The sequence below is a fragment of the Talpa occidentalis genome, unplaced genomic scaffold, assembly GCF_014898055.3.
Source record: "Talpa occidentalis isolate TD23 unplaced genomic scaffold, MPIMG_talOcc4v2.1 talOcc4.8, whole genome shotgun sequence".
NCBI lineage: Eukaryota > Metazoa > Chordata > Mammalia > Eulipotyphla > Talpidae > Talpa > Talpa occidentalis.
Window position 1 is genome coordinate 22557434 of NW_023605194.1, and position 23311 is coordinate 22580744.

General features: G+C 52.2%; 1 protein-coding gene across 3 annotated transcripts in view; it reads left to right on the forward strand.

Moving 5' to 3' along the window:
* The first annotated feature begins 9843 nt into the window (after positions 1-9843).
* The window catches only part of CRTAC1 (cartilage acidic protein 1), a 130607-nt gene continuing 117139 nt past the window's right edge, over positions 9844-23311 (forward strand). For 2 of the 3 annotated variants that reach the window (XM_054690194.1, XM_054690193.1), the window contains exon 1: positions 9844-10205. In XM_054690194.1, coding sequence (XP_054546169.1) covers positions 10182-10205 — 24 coding nt within the window. In that variant the 5' untranslated portion in view covers positions 9844-10181. The remainder of the gene's footprint in view (positions 10206-23311) is intronic. The other variant, XM_054690195.1, reaches the window with a different exon arrangement.

A 23311-nucleotide genomic window follows, 5' to 3' on the forward strand; every position in this document is an offset into this window, starting at 1 on the left:
CTCCATAACAAGCAGCCAGTGATGGGTAAACCTGAGAAGGCATGCCAGGCAGTGGGCACGGCAGGTCCAAAATCCCAGTGTGACACTGAGCTCAAAGAGCAATGAGACAGAGTCGCCGCAGCCCAGGGAGCTGGGGCTGTGGGATGAGAAAGGAAAGCAAGGCCATGGCTGGGCAGGGGAGGCCTGGGGAGCAGGCTAGGGGTGCTCAGGTAGTAGTGGCCCTCAGGGTCAGACAAACCTGGATTGGAATCTGCATTTTAAGATCTAGCTGCACTGTGGTCTTGTGCAAGTTGCTTAACTTCTGAACTCAGCCTCCTCGTCTGTGAAATGGGGATGATAATAGAACCAACCACACATGTGGGGAATACGGGAGAGGAACCACTGGAATTTCTTAGCAGAGCGCCTGGCATAGCGAGTGGTCAGCAAGTCCCAGCTTCTCCTGTTCCAGCCTCCTAGGCCCACTCCCAAGTCCGCCGCTCCCCGCCCGCAGCAGCGGCCACCGCGGAGGAGGCCACCAGGTGGCGGTCTTTCAAGTGTTTCTGGTTTCACCAAAGCCTGATCATGACTATTTTTATCCTTGTTTCCACCCAATAGGAAAGTACAAAGACTCAATCCTCCAAAGACGGTTGCGTTCAGGGCTACTAGAAATATGCAGGTAATGTCTTCTGATTTCAGCAACAAAATGGAATGGAAAGAGCACCAGCCAGAGTCTGATCTGGATTCTAGTCTCCACCACCTGCTCCGAGAGCTTCTGGACCTTATAACCCCTTTATCGACCATGGCATCTGGTGAGGCCCACGTAAGGCACTGTCAAAGGGCTCGACAGGCCCAGCTTTGCCACTTGCTTGCTGGTCATTCAACCTCAACTTTTCATCTATAAAAAGGGCATAGCATAATAATGGAATCGCAGCTCCCGGCATCTGTAAGTGCGGCCTCCGTGTGTGCTGTTTGCCTTTGTACAGCATCCTTTAGGCGGATCAGCTTATGAACACAGGCCATGTGGCTGTGGCTGGGGGGAAAATATAGGGAAAGAAGAACGTTTGATAGAGGATGAGCTGTCAAATGAATAAGCAGAGAGAGGGGTGCGTGTAGAGGGAAGCTACACTGGAACAAGGCAGGGAATCATCTCCTGCCGCACACGTCCAGTTCCAGAAGGAGGTTGCAAGGACATGGCCTGGCGGTCTGACTCCCCTTCCCTTTCCTATGCCCTGTCTCTTTCTGCACATGCTGGGTATCAATTCCCTGATGCATTGAAAGCTCCTTGAAGGCAGAGACGGTTTTATCCATCTTTGTTCCCCCTTGGCCTGACACGGAGCCCACACCTAACAAGCTCTGGAAAAATGCTTGCCTGTGACCCATCCATCCTGGGCCACACGCAGATTGATCCCATCCCAGATGCCCCCTGGGCGAGGCACTGAGCCGGAGCTCCACTGAGCCAACCTGGAATTAGCTCCTCTGCCTGGGGAAGCTGGCAACTTCGCTAATATCCTCCTCCATAAGTGCACGGGCAGCAGGTTGCAATCACAGGCAGGAGAAAAGCACGGGCACCTGCTGGATTTCCTGCACTTCCCACGTGCCCTGGACTTGTCCCTCCTGCCTGGGAGGCTCTTAGAGAGGGCACGTGGCAGCGAGTGCCCTGTGGTTGCTTAATGACAGGAAATGGTGTGAACAGGCATCACCAAGTCATGGACAGGGTGGCCCTCCCTGTGGGATAGGCACGGTGTGCCGAGGAGTACTCCTATTCCTAACCCCACTTTGCCATGAGAGCTTTGTTGGAGGAAGGGTCACTCCATCTTTCTGGGCCTGCTTCCTCACTCCGTGAGGGGTGGGGGGGGAATATAAATGTCATAAAGGGCATGTGCCTGGCACCTGAGAGTGCTCAAATGCTTGTGGAATATCCGGAGGCGACAATCCAGTGCATGGATTGCACAGGACTGTCCAGTCAGGAGACAATGCTTCGTAAGCACTAAAGCAATCCTGGTTTCTACCTGGTATCCTAAAAACAGAAGAAAGGCTGATCATATGGGCCAGTCCAGAAAACTGGGGGTCTTTTCAAGTCTCCTGTTTTGTCTAAAATATGCATGCACAATTGGGCATTTGACTATAAGATATCCAGATTTATCGACGCAAAAGCTTTTTCTATGTCTTACAAGTTTAATTACTCACTTCCTCTCTGCCCCTAGCACATCTAGTAAAAATGGGTAGTCTAGGAAGATGTGACCCTTTTTATCTGGGGTAATTTGTGGTCTTGGAATACTCCCCAAGCATCCCTGTTCAAGGAACACTGTGAAAGACCCCCTCTTCAGGCTTAGTTATTGGTATTCAGTATTTTGGTGGGCTCATCTCTGCGCCTTGCTTGACTTAGATTCAATACCAGGTTCAATGACCCCAAGGGTCCTCCTGGCACACTGCAGCCTCCTGCCCTAGTCAGCAGCCTGCAGGGCTATGCACCCCCTTGACAGCCTTTCTAGATGCCTGACCTCTTGACCTCCTGACCCCTGGGGTGTGCCTTCTGCTCCACCCTGCCCCAGCCCCTGGCCCTGCCTTTGAGCTCTTGCCTGCCTCCTGAGAAGTCCTAAGCCCTCCTCCTCTGCTCAGGCTCTAGCCCTGTACTCACAGCCAGTATCCACCTCTGGCTGGAAAGCGAATTGTGCTCTGGCTCTTAAAGACCTCCAGGGGAGCAGTTTCTACAACCTCTGCAGGAATCTCATTCCAACATCTCACAACTCTCACGGAGAAGAAAGCCTTCTTTTCATGAAATCTCAATTCCTTTCTGTTGCAATGTACATGCAGTTGCTTGCATTCTCTACTACTTTGAGCTACACTTAAACAACCATAATTCCTGGTGATTTCCTCCCTGCCTCACCAGAGTCTGGAAATGCGGGCTTTGCTTCCGGTCAGCCCCCACGTACTATTGCATGGCCCTGGATCAGGGCTGCTTAGGGATGAGAAGAGCAATAGAAAAACAGAGTGAACCCTCCCACCAAGGAGTGGGCCTAAGCCAAGGGTGACCCCTGCCTCCTTGGGTCCCTCCAAGTGAATCACTGACACTGAAGGCCCCTTGTGACTGGACCTTAAAGGCATTTATGGGAAATATAAAAGCCAGTCTCTATCCCCAAGTATGGCACTATAAAAAAAAGCAATTACTAACCCAACTCTGGATAGTGAGCAAGACTCCAATTTTGACCCAAGAGGTGCAGCTTTGCTCCCAGCTCTTCCTTGCATCAGCTGTGCCACACAGACAGCCCTTTGCCTCCCCTGACCTTTGTTGGTGCGACTATATCACAGGTGAGTGTTGCTGAGGATTTTTTTTTTCTCTGCAAGGTGCTATACTCATTAAAGGATGCCTACAGACTGGGGTGGAGAGAATTTGGAGGTGGGGGAGCCCACAGATCTGCTATTAGAGGAATACAAATGTGAGGTACTGAAGGTCTGGGAGTGAAGAGACAGAAATGAGTGAGTGGCATCTCAAAAGAAGGACAGGCAGGTGGAGGTGACAGGTTGGGCACAGGGGCTGGAGGGAAGAGAAGGGAAGAATGACAACAGTTATCATTTATAGCACACGCGTATGTACCCGGCACTCTAAGTGCTTTGCATACATTATTTCATGTGTTCCTTATAAAAGCTCTGTAATGGGTTTTATGACCCTCATTTTACCCTTGCTTCTGGCAGGTCATAACAATACCTCTGGCCCCTGAGGCTGAACCTGAAAGAGCTCCATCTATCTTTAATGGAATTTGGTGTCAAAACGAGGGTGGAGTTTTAGGACAAATCAGGGAAGAACCAAGAGGTGCAAATATAGGTAAAATCAGGATGGAGTAGTCAGAAATTATAATGTCCCTTGCAAATTTCAAATATGGGCTCCTTTTTCCAGATGCCATCAGGTCTCACCATCCATCCTTATTAGCCCTCCCTCCACTTCACACCTACTCTTTGGACAGTCTCTCTCCTCCCTCTCTTTCCCTTGTGTCCTCCCCCATCTCTCCCCCCACCCCATTCCCTTCCCTTTCCTTCCACCTTCCTCCCCCCACCCTTATCCTGGCTCAATGATCCTTTCTATCTCCTTTTGTGTCAATGCTTCACTCTTTCAGGACAAGGTCTTTGTGCTCAGTTTAGATGTTCCAAATAGACATTCTCCCACCCTTTGTTTCCTCTCCCAACATCCTCCCTTCCCTTTATCTCTCCTCCTGGTTTTGTCTCTCCTTTCCTTTACTCCCTCCTGCTCCTGTTTGCTGTTCACCCATTCCCCTCTTTTCCCTTAGGATGAAACTGGCCAAGGCGCTTTAGCCCAGGATGTAGCAAAATCCAGTCACTGGATTTTGCTGTTAGCAAATGCCTGCTACCCAACTGTTCAAGGCTTTTCTCTTCTTCTTGAAGCCATGACCATGGGCTTATGTCTATCAGATTCCTGGCTGGGTTGGCAGCTGGCTAAGCCAGACCAGGAGGGACTAGTATCTGGATCACAACCTACCCACAGAGGCAGTGCCAGGACCTGGGGAGGTCTTGACAGCTGGTAGTGGAAGGAAGTGAGGCCAGGTTAGAGGCATGTCAAGGAAGCTGGTATGAGGCAACTGGTGGAGATTCAAGAAGGCAGTTGATGGCAGGAATGTGATGCAGCAGGTGGTAAAGGCTCAGCCATCTGATAGAAGCATCTGGATCCCAGAATCCTAGTCTGAGGACCTGGATTGTGGGGTGGGAAACCAGGATGGGAGAATGAGACAGAGGGTAAGTTACTAGACCTGGGGGTACCAGACAGACTTCCATCAGAAGAAAAGGGTAAGTAAGAGTAGGTACCAGGATCTGGGAACAGGCAAAACAGGACCAAGGTCAGCAACAAGGCTAGTCTTAAAATTCAAGATGATGCTTCCCTGCTGTTGACCTTGGGCTCCAGGGAGCCCCCTGACTGAGGAGGGTATTGCTGGCTGAGCATCTCAAGCAGGCGTAAAAAGCCGTGCAGCCCAATGTCCACCGTGGTCTTGCCTCTAACTGTCCTCCACCATGCATCATACAGCCAGCCCCTCAGATTGCAAAGTCACCACACTGTGGTGTAGAGCACCTTAAAGCACCCATGCCATCTGGGTACAGATTAACATGACGATCAGCCATCTACCCGCCTCATCACCCCCAGGGTCCCTCCAGCCCTAAGAAACTCTGATCTTTCTGACCAGACTTTTCTAGGATCTCATAATGTTCTCCTTTATCTAGTCTCCTTCCCTGGCCTGCTTCTCAGTACCTGGAGAAGCGTGCCTGCAGCATGTGTCTCAATTCAAGCTCTTCTGAACTAACTCTCTCTAGCCATCTGGAAAAGTCCTTCCTGCATCTGCCATAGCCCTACCTCTGGATGGACCCACTTTCTAGAATTCATGGATTCTTCAAAAGATCATCTGTCTTTTCACTCCTACCCTCAGAAGTCCATTCTGTGCATCTGTCACTTACAAGCCACCATGAACACAAGTGCATCTGAAACTCACCAATCTGACAAATACGTTCTCTTTAAGAAAAAAGGGGCTCCAAAACAATACAATTTGGATGAGAAGGGGTTATTTCCTCAGACTTCCTTAAACTCTTCACTTCTTCCACAGTTCATGGTTTCTCATTTTCTACTGTGGCTGCTCTTTCCATACCCTCACAAAAGATTCGTTTCTTTTTGAGACAACCAAACCTAAAATACCACTCTACAATCCCTTATCTGCAAGGCTCAAATCTCTGAAAATCAAGAGATGGTGTTTTGGGGGTTGTTGTTTGCAAGTTTGGCCCCCAAGGTGCCAAAGTGTGACCTAAAGTGATGTGAAGCCACCTTCACCTTCATTTCATGTGACCCTTAATTTCACTGCAGAATTAATGTGATCAATTACCAGATACTCCCCAAGACCTCACAGGGGTATTGCAAAGTATATGGTTCCTTTTGAGCTCTGATGTGCTTCTGACTCCAGGGTTCCTGATAGGGCTTGAGGAACTGTACCGACCTCTCTGTGCCTTTGCAACAGATTTGTTGGAACAAAAGCATCTCTAAGATCTTCTAAGGTTGCCTGGCCTTTTCTCTCCATCTGGAGAGCGGGAAGGCAGCCAAGGGGATCAGTGCATGTCATAAGGAACACAAAGATAGCAAATCTTCTGATTTGGTGAGAGAAGGTTTGACTTGGTGTGACTCTTAGCAACTTGCAAAATTCCTGGGAACCTCAACCAAAGGACAGAGCTAGTTCCTAAGAGGCCTTGCTTCAACAGGCTTTCAAGATGGCGGAAATAACATACATAGTGTTTTGAGTTTTTACAAAATGAGGTGCTAGCTAAACTTTTTAGTGTTTTTTAAAGTAAAATATGTTTAATTGCAATGAATCAATCAACAAACACTGAGCTCGCTCTGTGCCCAATTTCATGCTGAGTTGTCTGAGGGAGCCAAGAAAAGTTATAAGCCCTGGATGGAAAGGGCCTGCCACTCTGAGAAGAAGGCCAAGTTTTATGCATAAGAAACATGGGCCTCCCCTGGTGGCGCAGTGATTGAGCGCTGGGCTGCGAAGCTGCCCACAGCCTCTGCAGCGCTGGTTCGATTCCCGGCCACCGGGTGAGGGTCCCACATGGCGCGCAGACCTCTCCTGTTGCGCCCACTGCTCCCCTCAGCAGTGCATTTCGTCAGTCTGCCTGTTCTGTTCCCCACTCTGGCTCTGAATCCTCTCACCCTCCTGCGCTTCTGACTGTACCCGGTGCTTGTATAAATAAATAAATAAATAAATCTTTAAAAAAAAAAAGAAACAAAGTGACAACTGGACAGCACTTGCAGCTGAGTACCAAGATGGTGCAAAGAGCAGGAAAGGCCAAGCAGGTGTGGGGGGGAAGACAGTGAGGGTGTCAAAAGATGAGAAAACATTCTCAGCCAGTGTCTCAGGTAAGAATGAGCAAGGTTTGTGGGGGAACAATATGGACAGAGACTTCTCCAGGGTGGTCAAGACTGGAGTCGAAGCGTTGGGAGGAAATTAAATAAATTGGGTGGGTGAGGAGTATGTTGAAAGGTGTGTATCTAGTCTGCTCAAGCTGCCGAGATCAAAAGCCACAGACTGGCCTGGTGGTGTTACAGAAATTGATCTTCTCACAGCCAGAGATTGTGAGTTGGAAGTCCCAGATCAAAGTGCCGCACGGTTTGATTTCTTAGGAGGCCTCTCTCCTTGCTTGCAGGTGGCACCACCTGTCAGTGTGCCCGCACACCTTTCTTGTGCACATGTGCAGAGATAGGCATCACCAAGACTCTTTTCTTACAAGGCCACCAACCCTATGGATTAGGATTCCATCCTCATTCAACTGTAACCATCTCCTTAAAGGCCTTATATCCAAATATGGAGTCATATTGGAAATTAGGGCTTATATATATGAATTGGGGAAGGGACACAATTCAGCCCATAATGTGCCGCCCCCCCACCCCCACCCCCCCAAAGCAGAGAAGTTTTTGAGGACAAGATGCCTACCCTGAGCTGGGCAGGGCAGGGCTAGAACTCTAGGTGGACACTGACAGGAAGGGAACCAATGGGCATGGAGCACATTAGCATAATCAGAAATTGTAGGACCAAGACTGCCTGGCCCAGGGCTCAAACCTTACTAGAATCCAGGCTGCATTCCCTGGAGAACTTTCTGGAGAGAATATCTCCATCATTTCCTGCCTTTCTCTGTCCTCCAGCACCTCTGGACTGTTGTGCCCTTACCTGGCTCGCCGCAGGGAAATGTGAGATTGTTATAGAGCTGTATTGTGCAGGAAGCCTAGTCACATCTGGATGGCTAATGCTGATAATTACAGCACCGGTTACTAAATCTGTCAGGTTTTGGTGAGGTGAGGCTCCACAGCTGGGGCTGCTGCTCACACCTTCGCCCGCAGAGAGAGGTGAGAACAAAACCAAGAAAGGTGTGCTCAGATGCTTGGGACTGAGTGAAACTGGTTAATTACCAGTCACTTGCTGTCTCCCTGAGTTGAAGTTTCTGGCTAAGGAACGCTCATAGATCAAACCGAACATGACAACCTGCAACTTATTTCCACACTGAGGAAATAAGTTGTGTCTTGGTGGGGACCAAGACACAGAGACGAGCGTGGAGATGGTCTCCGGTGCCTGGGCCATCACCACATGACTCAGATGCCTTCAGAACAAGGTGACACCTGCTGTAGGAGGGTGCAGGGCCTGTTGGTGGGGAGAGCTGGGGATTTGCGTCCTTGGTGTAGAGTATACTTGCTTCTAGGTCAAACTTAATCTGGGGTCACAGATTAAGTTTTAAGGATTTACGAATTCCCTAGAATTGCATGTCAACATGTGTGTGAGTATTTGATTCAACATTTTTCTAAGAAACAGAGCCACACTGTCAATCAGATTCTTGAAAGCCTCCTTCCAAGGGTTCTGTGATTCCCCCAAAGGAGGTTGTCAACCTCTAGAGATAGAGGTTGACTTAGACAGAACCCCAAGAGAGACTCTGGGTTCCCAAGGGGTGTGTATGTATGTGTGCGTGTAAATGAGTGTGTTCTTTCTAGATAAGGATTCAGTAGTTTTTCCAGATTCTCAAAAGGGTCCACAGCCCTGAGAGGGTTAACAGCCTGAGCTAGATTCGGGGTCCCTGAAAACCAAAAGGACTAGCCATGCTTGGCTGTTTCTTTCCAAGGGTTACCCCAGAGACCTGAAAACAGGCCCAAAGCAGAGTCTGGTAGATCTAGTCAAAATCTGGGGATAACCCGGCCTGGGGCCAGGGGCTGGCTGGGCCCTCCATAAAAAAACACTTTGAGTCATTGTAAGAGTTAAGTGCCCAGAACCCAGGGCGATGGTCACAAAGGCATCAATTGATGGGAAAACAGTCCCAGTTTCCTCTTCCCTGACACTATATTCCCAGGTCCTTCTCTTCCAAAGCCCAGTGCCCCAGCTTTCAGCAACCCACAGACTTTATTCGTGGAAGCCCACAATTTATTCAGTAAATACGGAATGCCTACTATGCGCCAGGATCTATTCTGGGGGCAAAATAAGGGACTTGACTTCGGAGTGCTATCGACCTCGACGGGCTTTCTGCCCCGCACACGGGTATTTTGGGCACTGCTGACCCAGCGCGTTCTCCAGAGCTTGGCCCCCGCGGCCCCTGACCGGAGAGGCTGCGCGCATCCCGCCCATCGCAGCGGGCTGGGGGTGGAGGAGGGGGAAGCGGTACCTGTGCGCAAGGCAGTGAGGGCGGCTGGAAGAAGGCGCCGAACCAGAGCCGGCGGCCGGACTCAGTCCCGGCACTGCCCGGGTCCGGGCTAGGCGGGGTGGGGTAGGGCCCCGCCGGCGGGCGGGTCGGGGCGGGGGGTGGAGGCGCTGCCGGCTGCCGCCTCGGCCGGCCATCCCCGAGCCGCGCTCGCCCGCTCCCCGCCCTCCGGGGCCGCCGCGAAGCTCCGCTCTCCATACTGAGCAGCCCGCGGGAGGCGCTCGGACACGTCCCCAGGTCGGATAAAGATCGGCTCGGCGCTCGCTCCGCAGCGCGAAATCTCGCCATCAGCGCGGCTCGCGCGGCCGCTCCGGCCCAGCCCGGCGACGCCAGATGCTATCTGGGCGGCTCGGGCAGGCAGCGCAGCGGCGCGCGCCGCCACCTCGCCCCTGCGCGCAGGGGTGGCCGCGGGGCCCCGGCGCTCGCTGTCCGCCCGGCCTCGCTTCCTTCCCAGCGCTGCCTCCCGAGGGACCCCGGCTCCCCCCCGCGCCCAGCCAGCCGCCCTCGCCCCTCGCCAGGCCCCGCCGCCTCCTGAAGGTTACGCGACGCAGCGGCGGGGCGCGGGGTGCGCCCGCCCTCGCCAGCGCCTGCACCGCCGCCCACCCCAGCGCGCGCCGCACAGCGCCCGGCCGGCCGGGCCGCCGGCTGCTGCCACCGCAATCCCGGCTCCTAAATCAGCGCGGGGAGGCGCCCCCTCCCCCCACCGGCTCCCCGGGCTCCCCCGGCCGCGATTGGCCGCGCGGGCGCCCCCCACCCCCGGGCCCCCGGCTCCAGCCGCCGCGCCATTGGCTGCGGGTCTCCGCCAGCCTTTACATAAGCCCGGGCGCGCTCGAGTGGAGTTGTATAAAGCGGGCGAGCGGCGTCGGGGCGGGAGGCTCGAGGCCAGCCCGGGACCGGACTGGGCGCGGAAGGCGGCGGCGCAGAGCCGGCACGAGCCCCGCGCTCCCACGCCCCCCGGCGGCGGGGCCGAGAGCGGGACGATGACTCCGAGCGCCGACCCCGGCGTGAGTACCTGCGCGGGGCCCCCACCCCTTCAGGCGGAGAAAGTTTCTCCCGCCCTGGGAGCCCCTCCGGACCCGCCCGCAGGGGTGGCGAGGCCGCCGCCGGGGACCCGGGGAGGGCGGCCGTGGCCGCGGCGTTGCTTCCAACTTGCCAAGAGGCGCTGGACTCGCCTGGCGCGCAGAGCCTCCCCCGCGGGCTGGGGGCGAGGCAGGGGCCGGCTGGAGGTGGAGAGGTGGGAGCCGAGGTGTAGGGGCGACAGCCGCACAGCTGACAAGGAAGGTGTTGGGGGCGCGCTGGAGGTCAGCTGTTTGGGAAGGGGGCGCGGGGCTGGGAGGGGGGCGGAGCAGGTGAGGAAGGATGTGCCGGGGTTGTTGGGGAGACACCTAACCAGGCGGGCTCGGCTCCTGGTCACGGCAGTTGCTGGCCTCGGCCGGGTGCTAAGCTTTCAGGATGGGTAGAAGCCCCGTGGGGCTGGCGCTTCTTCCCCAGGGAAGGCGAGCTCCCGGGCACAGCGCTGGGTGGCAGGGAGCTCCGAGAGCCAGCCCTGCGCGCGGCATAGCTGCCAGCTGCCTTTGCTGGACCGAGGTGTGGTCTGCTGGCTTTCAGTCTGTCTCAGGCAAGCCAGCTTCAGGCATTCCAAGGGAACCAGGGGTCCTCCTCGGCCCCGTGGGGGCACATGGAGGCTTTGGTGGGGCAGCAGGCCGGCGTTGGGGGCATGCCCAGCAATGCAGCGGGTTTCTTCACAGTACAGTAGTTGGGAGCTCTGGTTAGTACTGTTTCTGCAGAAACCAACTCAAGAATCCAAAGTCATCCCAGCCTGGATGGGAGCCTTCCAGAGTGGCCAGGAAATGTTTATGGGGTTGGGGAGGGAACAGCCCCCTTCCTTCCTCCAGGAATGACTAATGAATATTACTATTGCTGGTGGGGCAGTGCACCTAGTGTGGCTCCTGTGCTCCCCAGAAGGCGCTTCAGCTCTCCAGGCAGGACATAGTCTTGAGTCACACTTGAGGTGTCTTCTGGGATGGGTGCAGTACTTCAAGGGAAGCCAGGTGGAAACGAATGGAAGAGGGTTCCAGATTAGGGGGCAGCTCTGTAGTGCTGCCTTGAATCAGGAGGAAATGCATGTGGAAAGAGGAAAGCTATGGATTGGAGATTTTTGACCCCACTGGCATGGGGCTGGAGAGACCCAACACTGAATTAGAGCAAATTTCAAGAGTCACACTGTGCCACATGGCTTACTCTCAGCCATGAGGAAGGGGGGGGGGTGGAGGATGGAAAAGTGGGAATATGGCGGTTGTTCCAATATGGGCCTTTGAGGAAGTGTTTTCATTCCCTCTGATGATTAAGAAATCCTCCTGGCAGCAAGTCCTAAAGTCAATTTAAAAGGCAACAGAGGGAGTTCAGGGTCTTGGTGTTGGCACACTGGAGCACAATTTGGAATATTCTGGTTTGCAGTTGGTACCTATGGACTCTGAAGAAGGTCTAAGGCGGGTGGTAGTGGCCTGCTTTGCAGCTGCTCAGTCAGGACTGTGTCCTTCACCTCTACCCCACCCCTGAACATGGGTCGGCATTTTGAACTCCTAGAACATCAGCTTCAGCCTGGAGATCCTTCTGGGGCTGCCCCCAAACCCAGCTCTACTCTTTGCCTGCAGTTAACATTTTTCTGCTGCATTTCCCAACACCATCCCTCCGCTGGGGATTTTTGCAGTAAAATACCTGCTTGTTGCTCTTTCTTCCCTTCTCTCCATCTGGGCTGCACCTGGTGTTCTGAACCCTGAAATTTATTACTTGCTATCTTAATGTTTGGTCAAGATGTCCCTATCATTGCACAGGAGTGCCCCTGTAAATGTGTGGGTCAATGGCCTGTGTAATTCTAGGGAGTGAAACATGAACTCTTATGGCGAGAGGCACACTGATCAGGCAGGTAGTCCTATTAAACAGCTGTGACAGCCTCTTGTTCTCAATCATCCATGCTGCCTGCTGAGAGGCTAGAATCTTAAAGGTGTAGCAGACTCATTGCTGTCCAGTAGGGGGCGCCAAAGACACCCAGCTCAGGGCCACTGCTTAACTTCTTGCCCTTCCCTGACCAGAATAACTCAGGGCTTAAGCAAGCTCAGGCCATAGCCCCCAACCATCACCTTCGTGATGGAAGCCCGTCCACAAGCTTCCTGGACCTCACATGGTCCTGTGATCTCAGGTGCACCATGGCAAATGCAAGTACAACATTCCAACAGAAACAGCTGGTTCTCAGCACCACCCACTCTCTGAGATCATTCCTTTATGCTTGGCACTGGGGTCTTCTTTGAGCTCATTAGGAACTTGTAGAGACCAATAACATTCCAGTTAGAAGAGACATCTTTGAGCATCTAGTCCAATGCCATCCCATCCTCAATACTCACAGGAGCATGAGATGAGAAAACTGAAGTCAAGAAAGGCAAGTCTCTTGCCCAAGGTCTTGTGGCTATTTGGTGGAGGAGGTAGGACCAGGCCTCAGGATCCCCAGTTCTCTACCCAGAGCTTGTTCAGCTCCCAGGACCTGCTTCCTATTTTCTATGGGAGATGAATGTGTGGCGTCTGCGCAATAATACTCAGAAATTGCTGACTGATCAGACATTGGTAAATTAATACATTTAGTAAATTAGTAAATCTGGGGAAATTTCCTTTGCGTCTAACATTCAGAGTGAGGAGGCAGAGTACAGATAAATTTCTTATCCAGGTAATAGAAATTCCTAATAATTCCTTCCCCTTCCCCATCCCTTGTCTTGTTATTCCAAGCGGTCTCTTAGGCCAAAGCTGTGTGACTGCAGGCCTTTGTCCATGCATTTAGCCCTGCTGTGGTCTTGGCCCCCCAGCCTGCAGTTCTTTCTTTCCTCTGCTAAGGCATGCTGGAAGGGGCTCCTGTGTCCACCACTCCTTATGGGATCTCTAGTGTTCAAATCCTGGACAAAGTGGTACATTTCCAACAAGTATTTGCCCATTCCCCCATCCTTGCTGACCCCAGCTCAAGGTCAGAATGCTAGCATGTTTGATTTTTGCAAACTCCTCGTGTTAGGGCTCCTTGGATGACCTGGGAGGTGCTACCATTTCCATTGCCCTTTTTCTGTTCTGTGAGTCTGGCTCTTGACATCTGAGCTGGGCCCTCGGAGGGAGCTTTGCTGAGTGGCCTTTGGGCTGCCCCCTCTGTTCCCTCTCCCCACTCTGCTCCTTTGCATGCTTCGTGGAGTTTCTCTGGCTTCCCTTGGAGCCTTGGCAGATGCACGAGGAATCGGTGCTGCCAAGGCAGAATTCCGAGAGGTGGAGCCTCTTCTGTCCCTAAGGCTCACCCAAGGGATGCTTGTTGCCAGGGAAGATGCTCAAGGTTCCTCGTCTCCTCCAGGTTCGCAGACAAATTGGGTTTTCATCTTCAGGAGGAAGGAGGTGGTAGGATAATGTGGACCATCAGCGAGCAACAACCCCCTCCTTTAAAGTGGGGTTCCAGGACATTGTGTTAGAGATCCTCGTTAGCTCCCAGCTCTAGCTAAAGAGTTGCATCTGCATTCTCCAGGCTTGGTCTAGCTCCAGATAGGGCCAGAGGAATAAAGTGACATAAGATAGAGCCATAGCACGGGCTCTCTGGACTTTTGCTTGAATGGAGGAAGGGATGTAGGCTCTGAGAAGTGGCATGAGACCCTGAGGAAAGGGGACGTCGTCCCTTGCACTAGCCCCACGGGATGACTGCCCCTTATCCCGCTCTCACTGGGGAAGGCAGTCCAGTGGCGTGGAAGGACACAAGCTGAGAATATGGCTCCTCTGCTTGCTTAGAGTAACAGCTTGACCTCTGCCTCTGCCTCAGTATCCTCCTCTGCTAAATGATGAAGTTGGCAGCCCTCTGATGAGCGCAGGAGAATGAAGATTAAGGAAGGGAGTGTTGAATATTCCCCTGCCTTTGGAAGACGTACAGAGGGATTCCAGTAGGTAGGGGATATTATTGGGGGGTCACCGGGAACCACACAGGGGCTTCCTATTTGGGAACGTCCAGTTTGCACATCAGCCTCTGCTCACAGCAATGTCTGGGCTGATGGACAAGGCCTTCTTCCCTCCCCCACCATGGGGCTTTCATGTGGGGGTTCTACCATGCCTGGGGAAAAGAGATTTTACAGGTCCCAGGATAATTCTGAATGTGATGGAAGGCCCTGAGCTATTGATTCCTGGGGAAGGATCTTTGTGCTGGGAGAAGCCTTCCTCGGAGCCCAGTGATTTAAGAGTGCTGACAAATCCGTGCTCACCGAGCCTCCTGCAGGCTGCAGATATAGGCTTCCAGGCCAGTCGGGGCTCTGCAAGGGATTTCTGGGGAACCTGGCTGGTTGCTTAGGGGACATAAACCTGTGAACTCCCGTAAGGAGAAAGTATGAAATCAATTGGTTCATTATCACACCAAACACACCCTGGACCACTTAGGGCATTTAAGAAATGCGAAGCAGCAAGGAATGGGGAGGTGGTATTGGAAGAGTGTGCAGAAAGCTGAGAAGGGGTTAGGGGAGAGGAGAGGAGAGGAGAGGAGAGGAGAGGAAGACCTTTCCACTGAACCACTCATGATCTTGACCTCATTAAAGTTCTTGGGCAATGGCTAGTGGGGTTACTTTGCCCACCAGACACTGGGCAGTGTGTGGAGACATTTCCGATTGCCACACGGGAGTAGGGGTGCTAGTGGCATCTAGTAGGGATAGGCCAGGGATGAGGCCAAACATCCTACCATGCACAGTGCAGCCCCCCAACCCAGAACTGTCTGGCCCAAAATGTCCATGGTGCCAAGACTGAGAAACCCTGGGTGAGAGGGTGGCCATGGAGAATCACAGCAGGTCCGTGCTGGGAAGGGTTTTAGGAGTGTCTCCTCCAGCTCCCCCATTTCACAGCTAAGGATGCTGAGATGCAGAGGAGAAAAGACTAACCAGAGTTGCCCAGCAAGAGGGTGGCAGAGCTGGTCTGGAACTCAGATCTGCTGTCTCTGGAGACTGTCTTACCCAAACTCCACCAAAGTGTGAAGATTAAATGTGAGCTGTGAAAACACTTAGAAAATTATAAAGAGACTATTATTAATATTGCTATTATTAAGAATTGGGAGTTTGGAAAAGTTCTATTTCTGGCTATGCCACTGACTCATTGTAAAATATTGGGTGCATTATTTTTTCACCCCTGTGCCTGTGAGTGAGTGAGTATGTATGTGTGTGTGTGTGTTGTGGGGGGAGGCGAGGTGGTCTTAGTAATTGATAAGTAGATAGATAATAGTCATCGTTAAAGAGATGTCCAAAGATTTGCCCTTCAAAAGCCTGGGGCACTTAAAAAAAAAAAAAGATAAAAAATTTCCTTGAAAGAAATCATGTTGACTTCGTAAGAAGCAAAGCGTTTTCTTCTTGGAAAAATTCCAGTACTCTGGCCCTGTGAGTTGGTTCCAGCCCAGGAAATCTGATCAACATCCGGAGGAGAAACTGATAGCTCCGCAAATGACAAGCGATTGGATTTGTCCCCACTCCCTCCGGGAAGGGGAGGTGACAACTTCTGCACCCTTTCCTGCTCACCCCTCTGCACAGGAAAGTTTCGTGAGGAACTTCAAGGAGGGATGAGGCGTGTCATTAATTAGTAAAACCTTGTTTACTTAACAGACATATTCTTAAAGATCTCTTCCAAGGGACGTTTTGACATATTACTTTAATTAGCCACAGAAGAATCTGGAGTGCAGAGAGTGTAAAATGACCCTCCCTGTTGTTTCCAGTTACTCTTATCTTTGTTTGTACCTGACAAGCACAGTGACAAGGTCACAGGAATCACAGCTGAGCTACGATGTCCCTGTGACCAGAGGAGGGACTACAGGGACTTCCCTTCCCTCCCACAGCAGCCCCCACTTACCTGGAGAGCAGCCCCCAAGTGGAGATCTCTCCACCTGCACCCCAGCCCTCCTGTGACGGATATCTGTCATTAAGGAACAGTCATTCATGCAAATCCTGACCACAGCTTTCTGGGAAGGAACAGGCCCAGGAGCCCAAACCCATGGCCCCACTCCTACCCCCCAAAGGCAGAGGAGCTCCTGTAAGATTGGTGGGAGCAGCTGGGCTGGTGTTTTCATGGAAGAGATGGCCCTGGTCCTGCCCTCTCAGCACCTGGGAGGTCACTTGAGGCTCATATGAGAGGACAGAAGTTTGCACCCCGCTCTACTGCCTTGGGTCAGGGAGCGTTGCTATGGAGATCTCATCCCTGCTCCTGCCCTGAATGGCCCACAGGTCGGGGATCCCCTAAGCCCCTGAGTCTCAGCCCTATAATCAGAGGGTTTGAGTAGATGGGCCCTTTCCACTACCCACCGGCTCCGGCTCCTTTCTAAGTGATGTCATGTTCCCATGGTCCCTGGTCTCTAAGAACAGACTTTCATAGAAATCGTGATCATACACCTCTCATCTGAGAAGCGATGTATATCCAAAGAGGCCTTCTCAGGTAGAAGCATCCCTAAGGAGAGATGCTGCCTGCCAAGCGATGTTGGGGAGGCAGTGACTTCAGCTACAACTTCAGTGCCTTGCACAGTGCCCAATGGCCCTCTGTGGCTGGACAAATGACCAGGGAATGTAAGTGATTAATATGGAGCCAAGCTGGCTCTCCACGCTGCCTGGGTCAGTGAGGTCAGCTTTCCTTCTGGATCCTTCTTCCCAGACCTGGCACTTGGCCCTAGGTTTCCATAGGCCTCTAAAGGTTCCACTTTCAAGCAGGGTTTGAGGATCCCATGCAGGACCCATCCCACGAGATAGGGCCAACTCTGAGTCTTGAGCACGGCCAAGTTTCTCTTCCTCTTCACTACCCTCTGAGTCTCCCCTGCCCTCCCCCTTCTACCAGGCTGTAAGGAAGCTTAGCCCAGGTTTACCTTGCTTTAAGCTGATGGAACAGATGATAATTTGGATTTTCACTGAAGACAGACTAGCCAGTGAATCACTGCTTCACAGAAAGATTCCCCGGGAGGATACATTTGAACAGCAAGGTCCACTAATGCATTTTAAATCATTTAGGAAAAGATAAACTGACCCATAGACTCTTGGTCCTGGAAAAGACTTTGGAGGTCACCATTCCCACTCCCCCACCCCCACCCAGGAGGTCCACACGCTTCTGTCATCCTCTCGTTTTCAGCCGAACCATCCTGCATACAGCTGCACAGATCTGTGATGCTGGTTCTCAAATGCCAGTCTGGTCATGTCTCTGGCCGACTTCAAAACCTCCCCGTGGTGTGACTCCAGGCTCTTTCCCTGGGCACAGAAGATTCTAAAGGCCCCAACTGCTGTCCATAAGCAAGACTGTCTCCTCCTCCTGCACCCCCCTCCTCCTGCCCCCTTCTGCACCCCCTAGCTGCTGCCGAACAGCACCAGCTGAGCCATAGCCCTGCCTTTGATCCTGAGTCTCAGCTCCTGGAAGGAGCTCCTAGTGGGGTCCTGGCTCCCCTTCTCCAGAGAGCCTTTGCTGCTGACCCGCCCATCCTCCCTTCTGTGGGCCACTTCTGGACTCTGCACCTGTTACTACTCCGGCTCTCCCTGTACTGTGGCCCCTGGGGGACTGGAAGCATCGCAGGACCAGGAGTCTTGCTTTCATTTCCAACTGACTCCACAGGCCCCTACTAAATGATTGAAGGAGGAATGTGTCTATTACAGGACACTGAGGGGCTCTGCATTTGGAAAGCAGTGTTGAAGTCACAGAACTCCATAGGGGCCCTAGACAAATATGTAACAAAAGCAAACCCATTCCTCAGAGTCACACAGCCCCATGCGTGGCCTTCCACTCAGCACTCGGCAGCTGCTCACAGAGGGGAGCTCGACTGGGCCTGGGCTCCCTCTCCTCAGGTGCACTGGTGCAGTCAACAAACGTTTATTAGCAGTAATGATGGTACCTACAACACCACCGTCATCGTCCACACAAGCCTGTGCTTCCATTTGCCTAGCATCTATCATCTCATTTCACTCCCCATTTTACAGAAAAGGAAGTCTGGGCAGTTAATAATACTTATTAAGGACCTGTTCTGCCCTGCGCATGAGGTTAGGAGACTCCATCTGTGCTCTTCCTTCACAGACACCATTTCATTAGCCTGCTGGTCTCCGTGGCACCTCCTAGCCCGGGTCCCCTGAGTTTTGGTCTGTCTTTTGCTGGAGCAGGACCAAGTCTCCTCTCTATGAGCGCAGCTGCAGGCAGTGTCTGCGTGCACTCCAGGTAGAGGGAAGGTGGAGGCAGCCTTCTATTTTCTGTGCTGCGGAAGATGCATAGGATGTGGTGGCCCCAGGGGAAGGGGAGGTGCAACGGGCTGGTGTTTGTCTTTCAAACTGGCAGCACGGAGGACCAGGACAGAGCACAGGGAAGAGAAACACTGATGACTGGGCATCAGGATGCATTCCACCCAGCACGACCTTAATTTTGTTCTCAGCTATTCAGAATATAGACATAGAGAAGGTGCTTGACATGGAGTAGGTGCACAAATGTTGAGTGAATGAATGGATGGGTGGATGAATGAATGAATGAATGAATAGCAGCTTCCTGTTCTCTCTCCCACTTTGGCCACAGTATTTGCTTTTTAACTGGCCCCTCTGCTTCCAGCCCTGTCCCTTCACATCCCAGCTCTACTGAGTTTTTTCTAAACACCACTCCAGCCATGTCATTCCCCAACCCTTTGGCTCTTGTTACCCATGAGGTCTCCACAGTTTTTTCCAGCCTCCCTCCCGCCAGTTGCCTGCCTCCATGCCACACTCCAGCCACCTCCCTGAGCTGCACAGACCTACTTAGGGGGTGCACATGCTGGCCCCACAGCCTGCAGCACTTTCCTACTTTGACCCTTTGGCTAGCTCACCACTCCCGCTCTCTTAGGCCTTCCCCACTGCTCCAAGCAGAGGTGCTTACTCCTTCCCATGTGCCTGTCTCATTTGGCTTAAGACAAACTTGGAATAGTGAGAGAAATTATATAGAGTAGTGTCCAAGAACAATTCTAGAGCTACAAGGTTTAGGCACAAATCCTGGCTCCATTACATACTAACTGTGTGATCTTAGGCAAGTTACTTAACCTCTCTGTACCTTAGTTTATTCATCTGTGCAATGGGACGACAGTAGTCCCTAGCTCACAAGGTTACCGAGGATTCAGTGGGCCCATCTGTGGGGACGGTTAGAGCAATGCCTGGCACAGACAGTGGCAGTGAGTGTTATCATTACGCCTGTTTCTTATACGGTGTTTGATACATGGGCCTGCAGCCAACTGTGCTGGCCATGTGTGTAGACAGGGCCTGGGAATTGGACTAAATAGTGGCACGATCTGCTCTGAGATTTGGAATTCTGCTCTGAGGAATGTGGAAGTGGGGTGAGATGAGAGGAAGAGGGGAGAGCAGTTAGCAAGTGTTGCTGTTGCCTGGGTGAAGGATAAAGGGAGCGAGCCCCCAGCAGGGGGGATGGAAAGACTGGACAGCTTTCCCAGAGATTCATGAACGGGAATTGACTTCATGACTCAGTGGTTGTGAAGGAGGAAGAAGCAAGACCAAATATGACACGAGATTTCCAATGTGAGTGACAGTGTCAGGGTTTGCAGGGGCCCAGGGAATAGCGGCCACTCCCCTGCTCACATTCAGAGCCTGCGAGAGAGAAAGCGGGAGGAGGAGAGAGGGGGAAGGGGTGCAGGCACCATCATTGTAGGTACAGGTGTGTGGAAGGCCAGGATGCCAGAGGGCTCCAGGAGCCTGTCAGTGCACCCACACCCCCCACTGCCGCCCTCCCTCTGGGCGGGGGCAGGGCCAAGCCCACCTGGCCAAGTTCAGCACATGGCAGAGAATGTGCCCTGCGGGGAGGCAGGTCCAGAAAGGGCTCCCATGCCAGTTTTTCCAAACTGACCGACCTGCTATGTGCCTCCTCTGGCCCTTGGGAGCAGTGGTTGGGCGGAAGAGGGACACCAGGACCACAGAACCTTCCAGCGTTTCTCTGTCTTGCACCGTTGAGGTCTGGGACGGGATAAATCTCTGTTGTGGGTGCTGTGCCCTGCATTATAAGATGTTTGGCAGCAACTCTGGCCCCTACCCACTAGATGCCAGTAGTATCCCCATTTCCTTGCCTGGTTGTAACAACCCCAAATATCTCCAGACATTGACACTTGTTCCCAGGGTGGGGATAGGGGTGCAGAATCACCCTCAGTTGAAAACCATTGTTCTAACATAGAATGTCGTCTGGATGAGAATCCGGATGAATGCTTCACCTAACTCATGAGCCAGGGAGCAGGCAGTGCTCAAAGGACAGGTTGGGGTGACAGTGGGCCCCCAGGCCTTTGCGGAGCCTGCCTCTCCTCATCAGCTAACTTCTTAGCCTCCTTTAATGTTCAGCCACCCCACCGACCTCTAAGGAAGGCTTCATCAGCTCACCCCTGCCCCCAGGTTAATCTAGATATGTCTGTGCTCCTTCTTCCCACACCCCTCACCCTGTCCTGCCAACGCTGCTCTTTCTCCCGGCCGCTCCAGCACAGCCCCGGCTCATGGAAGTGTCCTCGTGGGAGAAGAGCTGGGGAGCTTCTCTTAGCTCATCTAAGTCTATGATGCTTTAGTTCCAGATGCTTCTTTGGGGGGGTCTCTGTAGAAATTGTGGTCCCACAGCTGCCTCTCCCAAGCAACTCTGCTCCCCGTGGGCCTGGAAAGGGGTCTGTGCACCCTGCTTGTTCCCAGCATCTGAAGTATCCAGGGCTCTGGCTTCTGTGAGAGCTCTGGGTGGTGTCCTCGGCTCTTTCGATAATTGCTAAAGAACTGCTTGCCCTGGAAATCGCCCTCAAAGCCTCTCCCCACAGCTGCCTGACCCCACATCAGAAATCTAGGTTGCTTGGTTACCAGTTTTCAGACCCAATTCAGCAGAGTCCCGAGGCCACAGAAAACTGAGCCTGCCTGCATGTGACCCACAGCCAGTGTCTCAAGACCATAGCACTTTCTGCACAAAAAGAGGGGTAACGAGCAGTGAGCACTGCCCTGCTGCCTCCCGACTCCGAGAGACAATCCCCACCCCACCCCCTGGCATGTCCTGTGCCCACCGGGTTGTGCACCAGGACGCTGACAAACCAGGGCCAGCAGCTGCTTTATGGTGGGTTGAGATTCGTACCCCAGCCCCAACTCCAGATTTCGGTTAGGTTTTTTTTTTCTCTCTCTCCATCCCACTGAAGATTATTCAAAAAGTTTGCTTATAGAGCATTTTAAAGAAATTATTATTACAAAGCAATTCTTCTCACGCCTGAAACACAGTCCTATCATTTCTTGCCCTGGTAAAGCGTCTCCCCAGTGGGAGCAGCCCACATTCCCACGGAGGCACCTGCTGTCACCCTGGCCCTGTGCCCCTCTGCCTTTGATATTCAGCCAGGTCACCTGGGCTGCGCGGCCCCTCCCTGTCCTGCCCACTTATGCCACTTATTTGCCACTTTGTGTCTTCCCTGGCTCTGAGCGCTACTCACAGTCTTGGGAATACACAGTGAGTACTCCACACACAGCGTTCAAGAAAGCAAGCAAAAACCCTCAGTTCAACCTACTTTTTAACTCAATTTTTTTAAGCTCCATTTTTAACTTCTCTCCACATTTTCCTCAAAGATTCAAATGTTCACAGCGTTGAGACAGGAACTTTCCCGACCAGCCATGTAAGATGTGAGGCCACCGGGTGTCCCCAGCCCTTCTGCTTCAGGTGGGAGCACCCTGCTTTGCCTCTCCCCAAACTCCATATCCCACCTTCTCCCTTGACGTTCTCCATCTAAACAGATTTGCTCATGTAATTCAACAAGCTGGTGATGAATTTGGGTAGCAGAGACATTTTTCACTTCAAATCAAATTGCAGCTTGCACTCCCATCTGGGGACCCCGAGTCCGGGGTAGGGGTTCTCAACCCAGACGGCCCATTAACACCATCTGAGGAGCTTCTAAAAATACACAGCACCCAAGCTCCACCCCAGATCAATTCAACCAGAAACTGGGTGGGGGACCTGGGGAGAGCTGCATGTTTCTCAAACCTCCAGGTTTCTATGAGGTGGCTGGGGTTCAGCGCCACTGGGCTAGAGCCTTGCTACTGACAGTGGAGTCTGTAGCCCAGCAGTCTCAGCGTCACCTGACAGCTTGTTGGGATGCAGAATCTCAGGGCCCATCTGCGATCGACCACATCAGAATCTGCATTTTACCGACATTCCTTCAGGTGATTCCTAAGCATGACACAGCTTGAGAGGCACTGCTTGAAGGAAGGACAGTTTTTAAATAGCTCTATGACCGGTCGCAGCAATTCTGCTATTTCACATTATCATTTGGACATATTCCTTCCTTTCTTCATTTAACAAATATTAGTTGAGCATTTTGATGGCTTTGGGGAACAGGTTTGCATTTATCTCTGTCTTGGTCTGCAAATTTGTGCCCATACCTCATTTTCTCTAGGCCCTGGCCTGTCATGGTAGCTCTCTCTTGTCTCCTTGACCTGACAGCCTCCAGTTCCAACCTTCCCCCTATTCCCACATCTTTGCAAAAATTTGAGTCAGTATCCCTCTTTGTCACTCCACATCAATTGTGGTAATTTGACTTTGAGCTGAAGACAGCTAGTGCTTGAATGTATAATGATAAACTGAGCCTGCAGCCCTGGAGACTGCATAGACATCGATTGATTTCGGCTCCGACGATCTGGAGGCAGATGATCTGCCTCTAGCTTCTTATACCAATCTCAGACCTCCATTCTCTAGTCCATAGCCAATTTCTTGACTCTGGAAGCTAAAGTATGAACCTTCCTGTGCAATGCATAGCTTGTGGGACAGGACCATTAGGTTTACCCTGGAGCTTGTTAGAAATATGGACTCTTGGGCCCTACTGCAGATCTGTTGAATCAGAATCTGCCTTTTAACAAGACCACCAGGTGATTCACACACCCGTTGAAGTTGAGAAGCACTGGTATAGAAAAGTGTTTCTCAAATTCTGCAACATATTAGAACCACGTGGGGAGCTCTAAAACTCTGCTGCCCCCGCTTCATTCCATACCAATGAAGTGAGACTATCTTGGAATGAGATTTTTTTTTTTTTTTGGTATGGTAAAATATACATAACATAAAACTTAGCATTTTAACCATTTTCATTTTTTTCAAG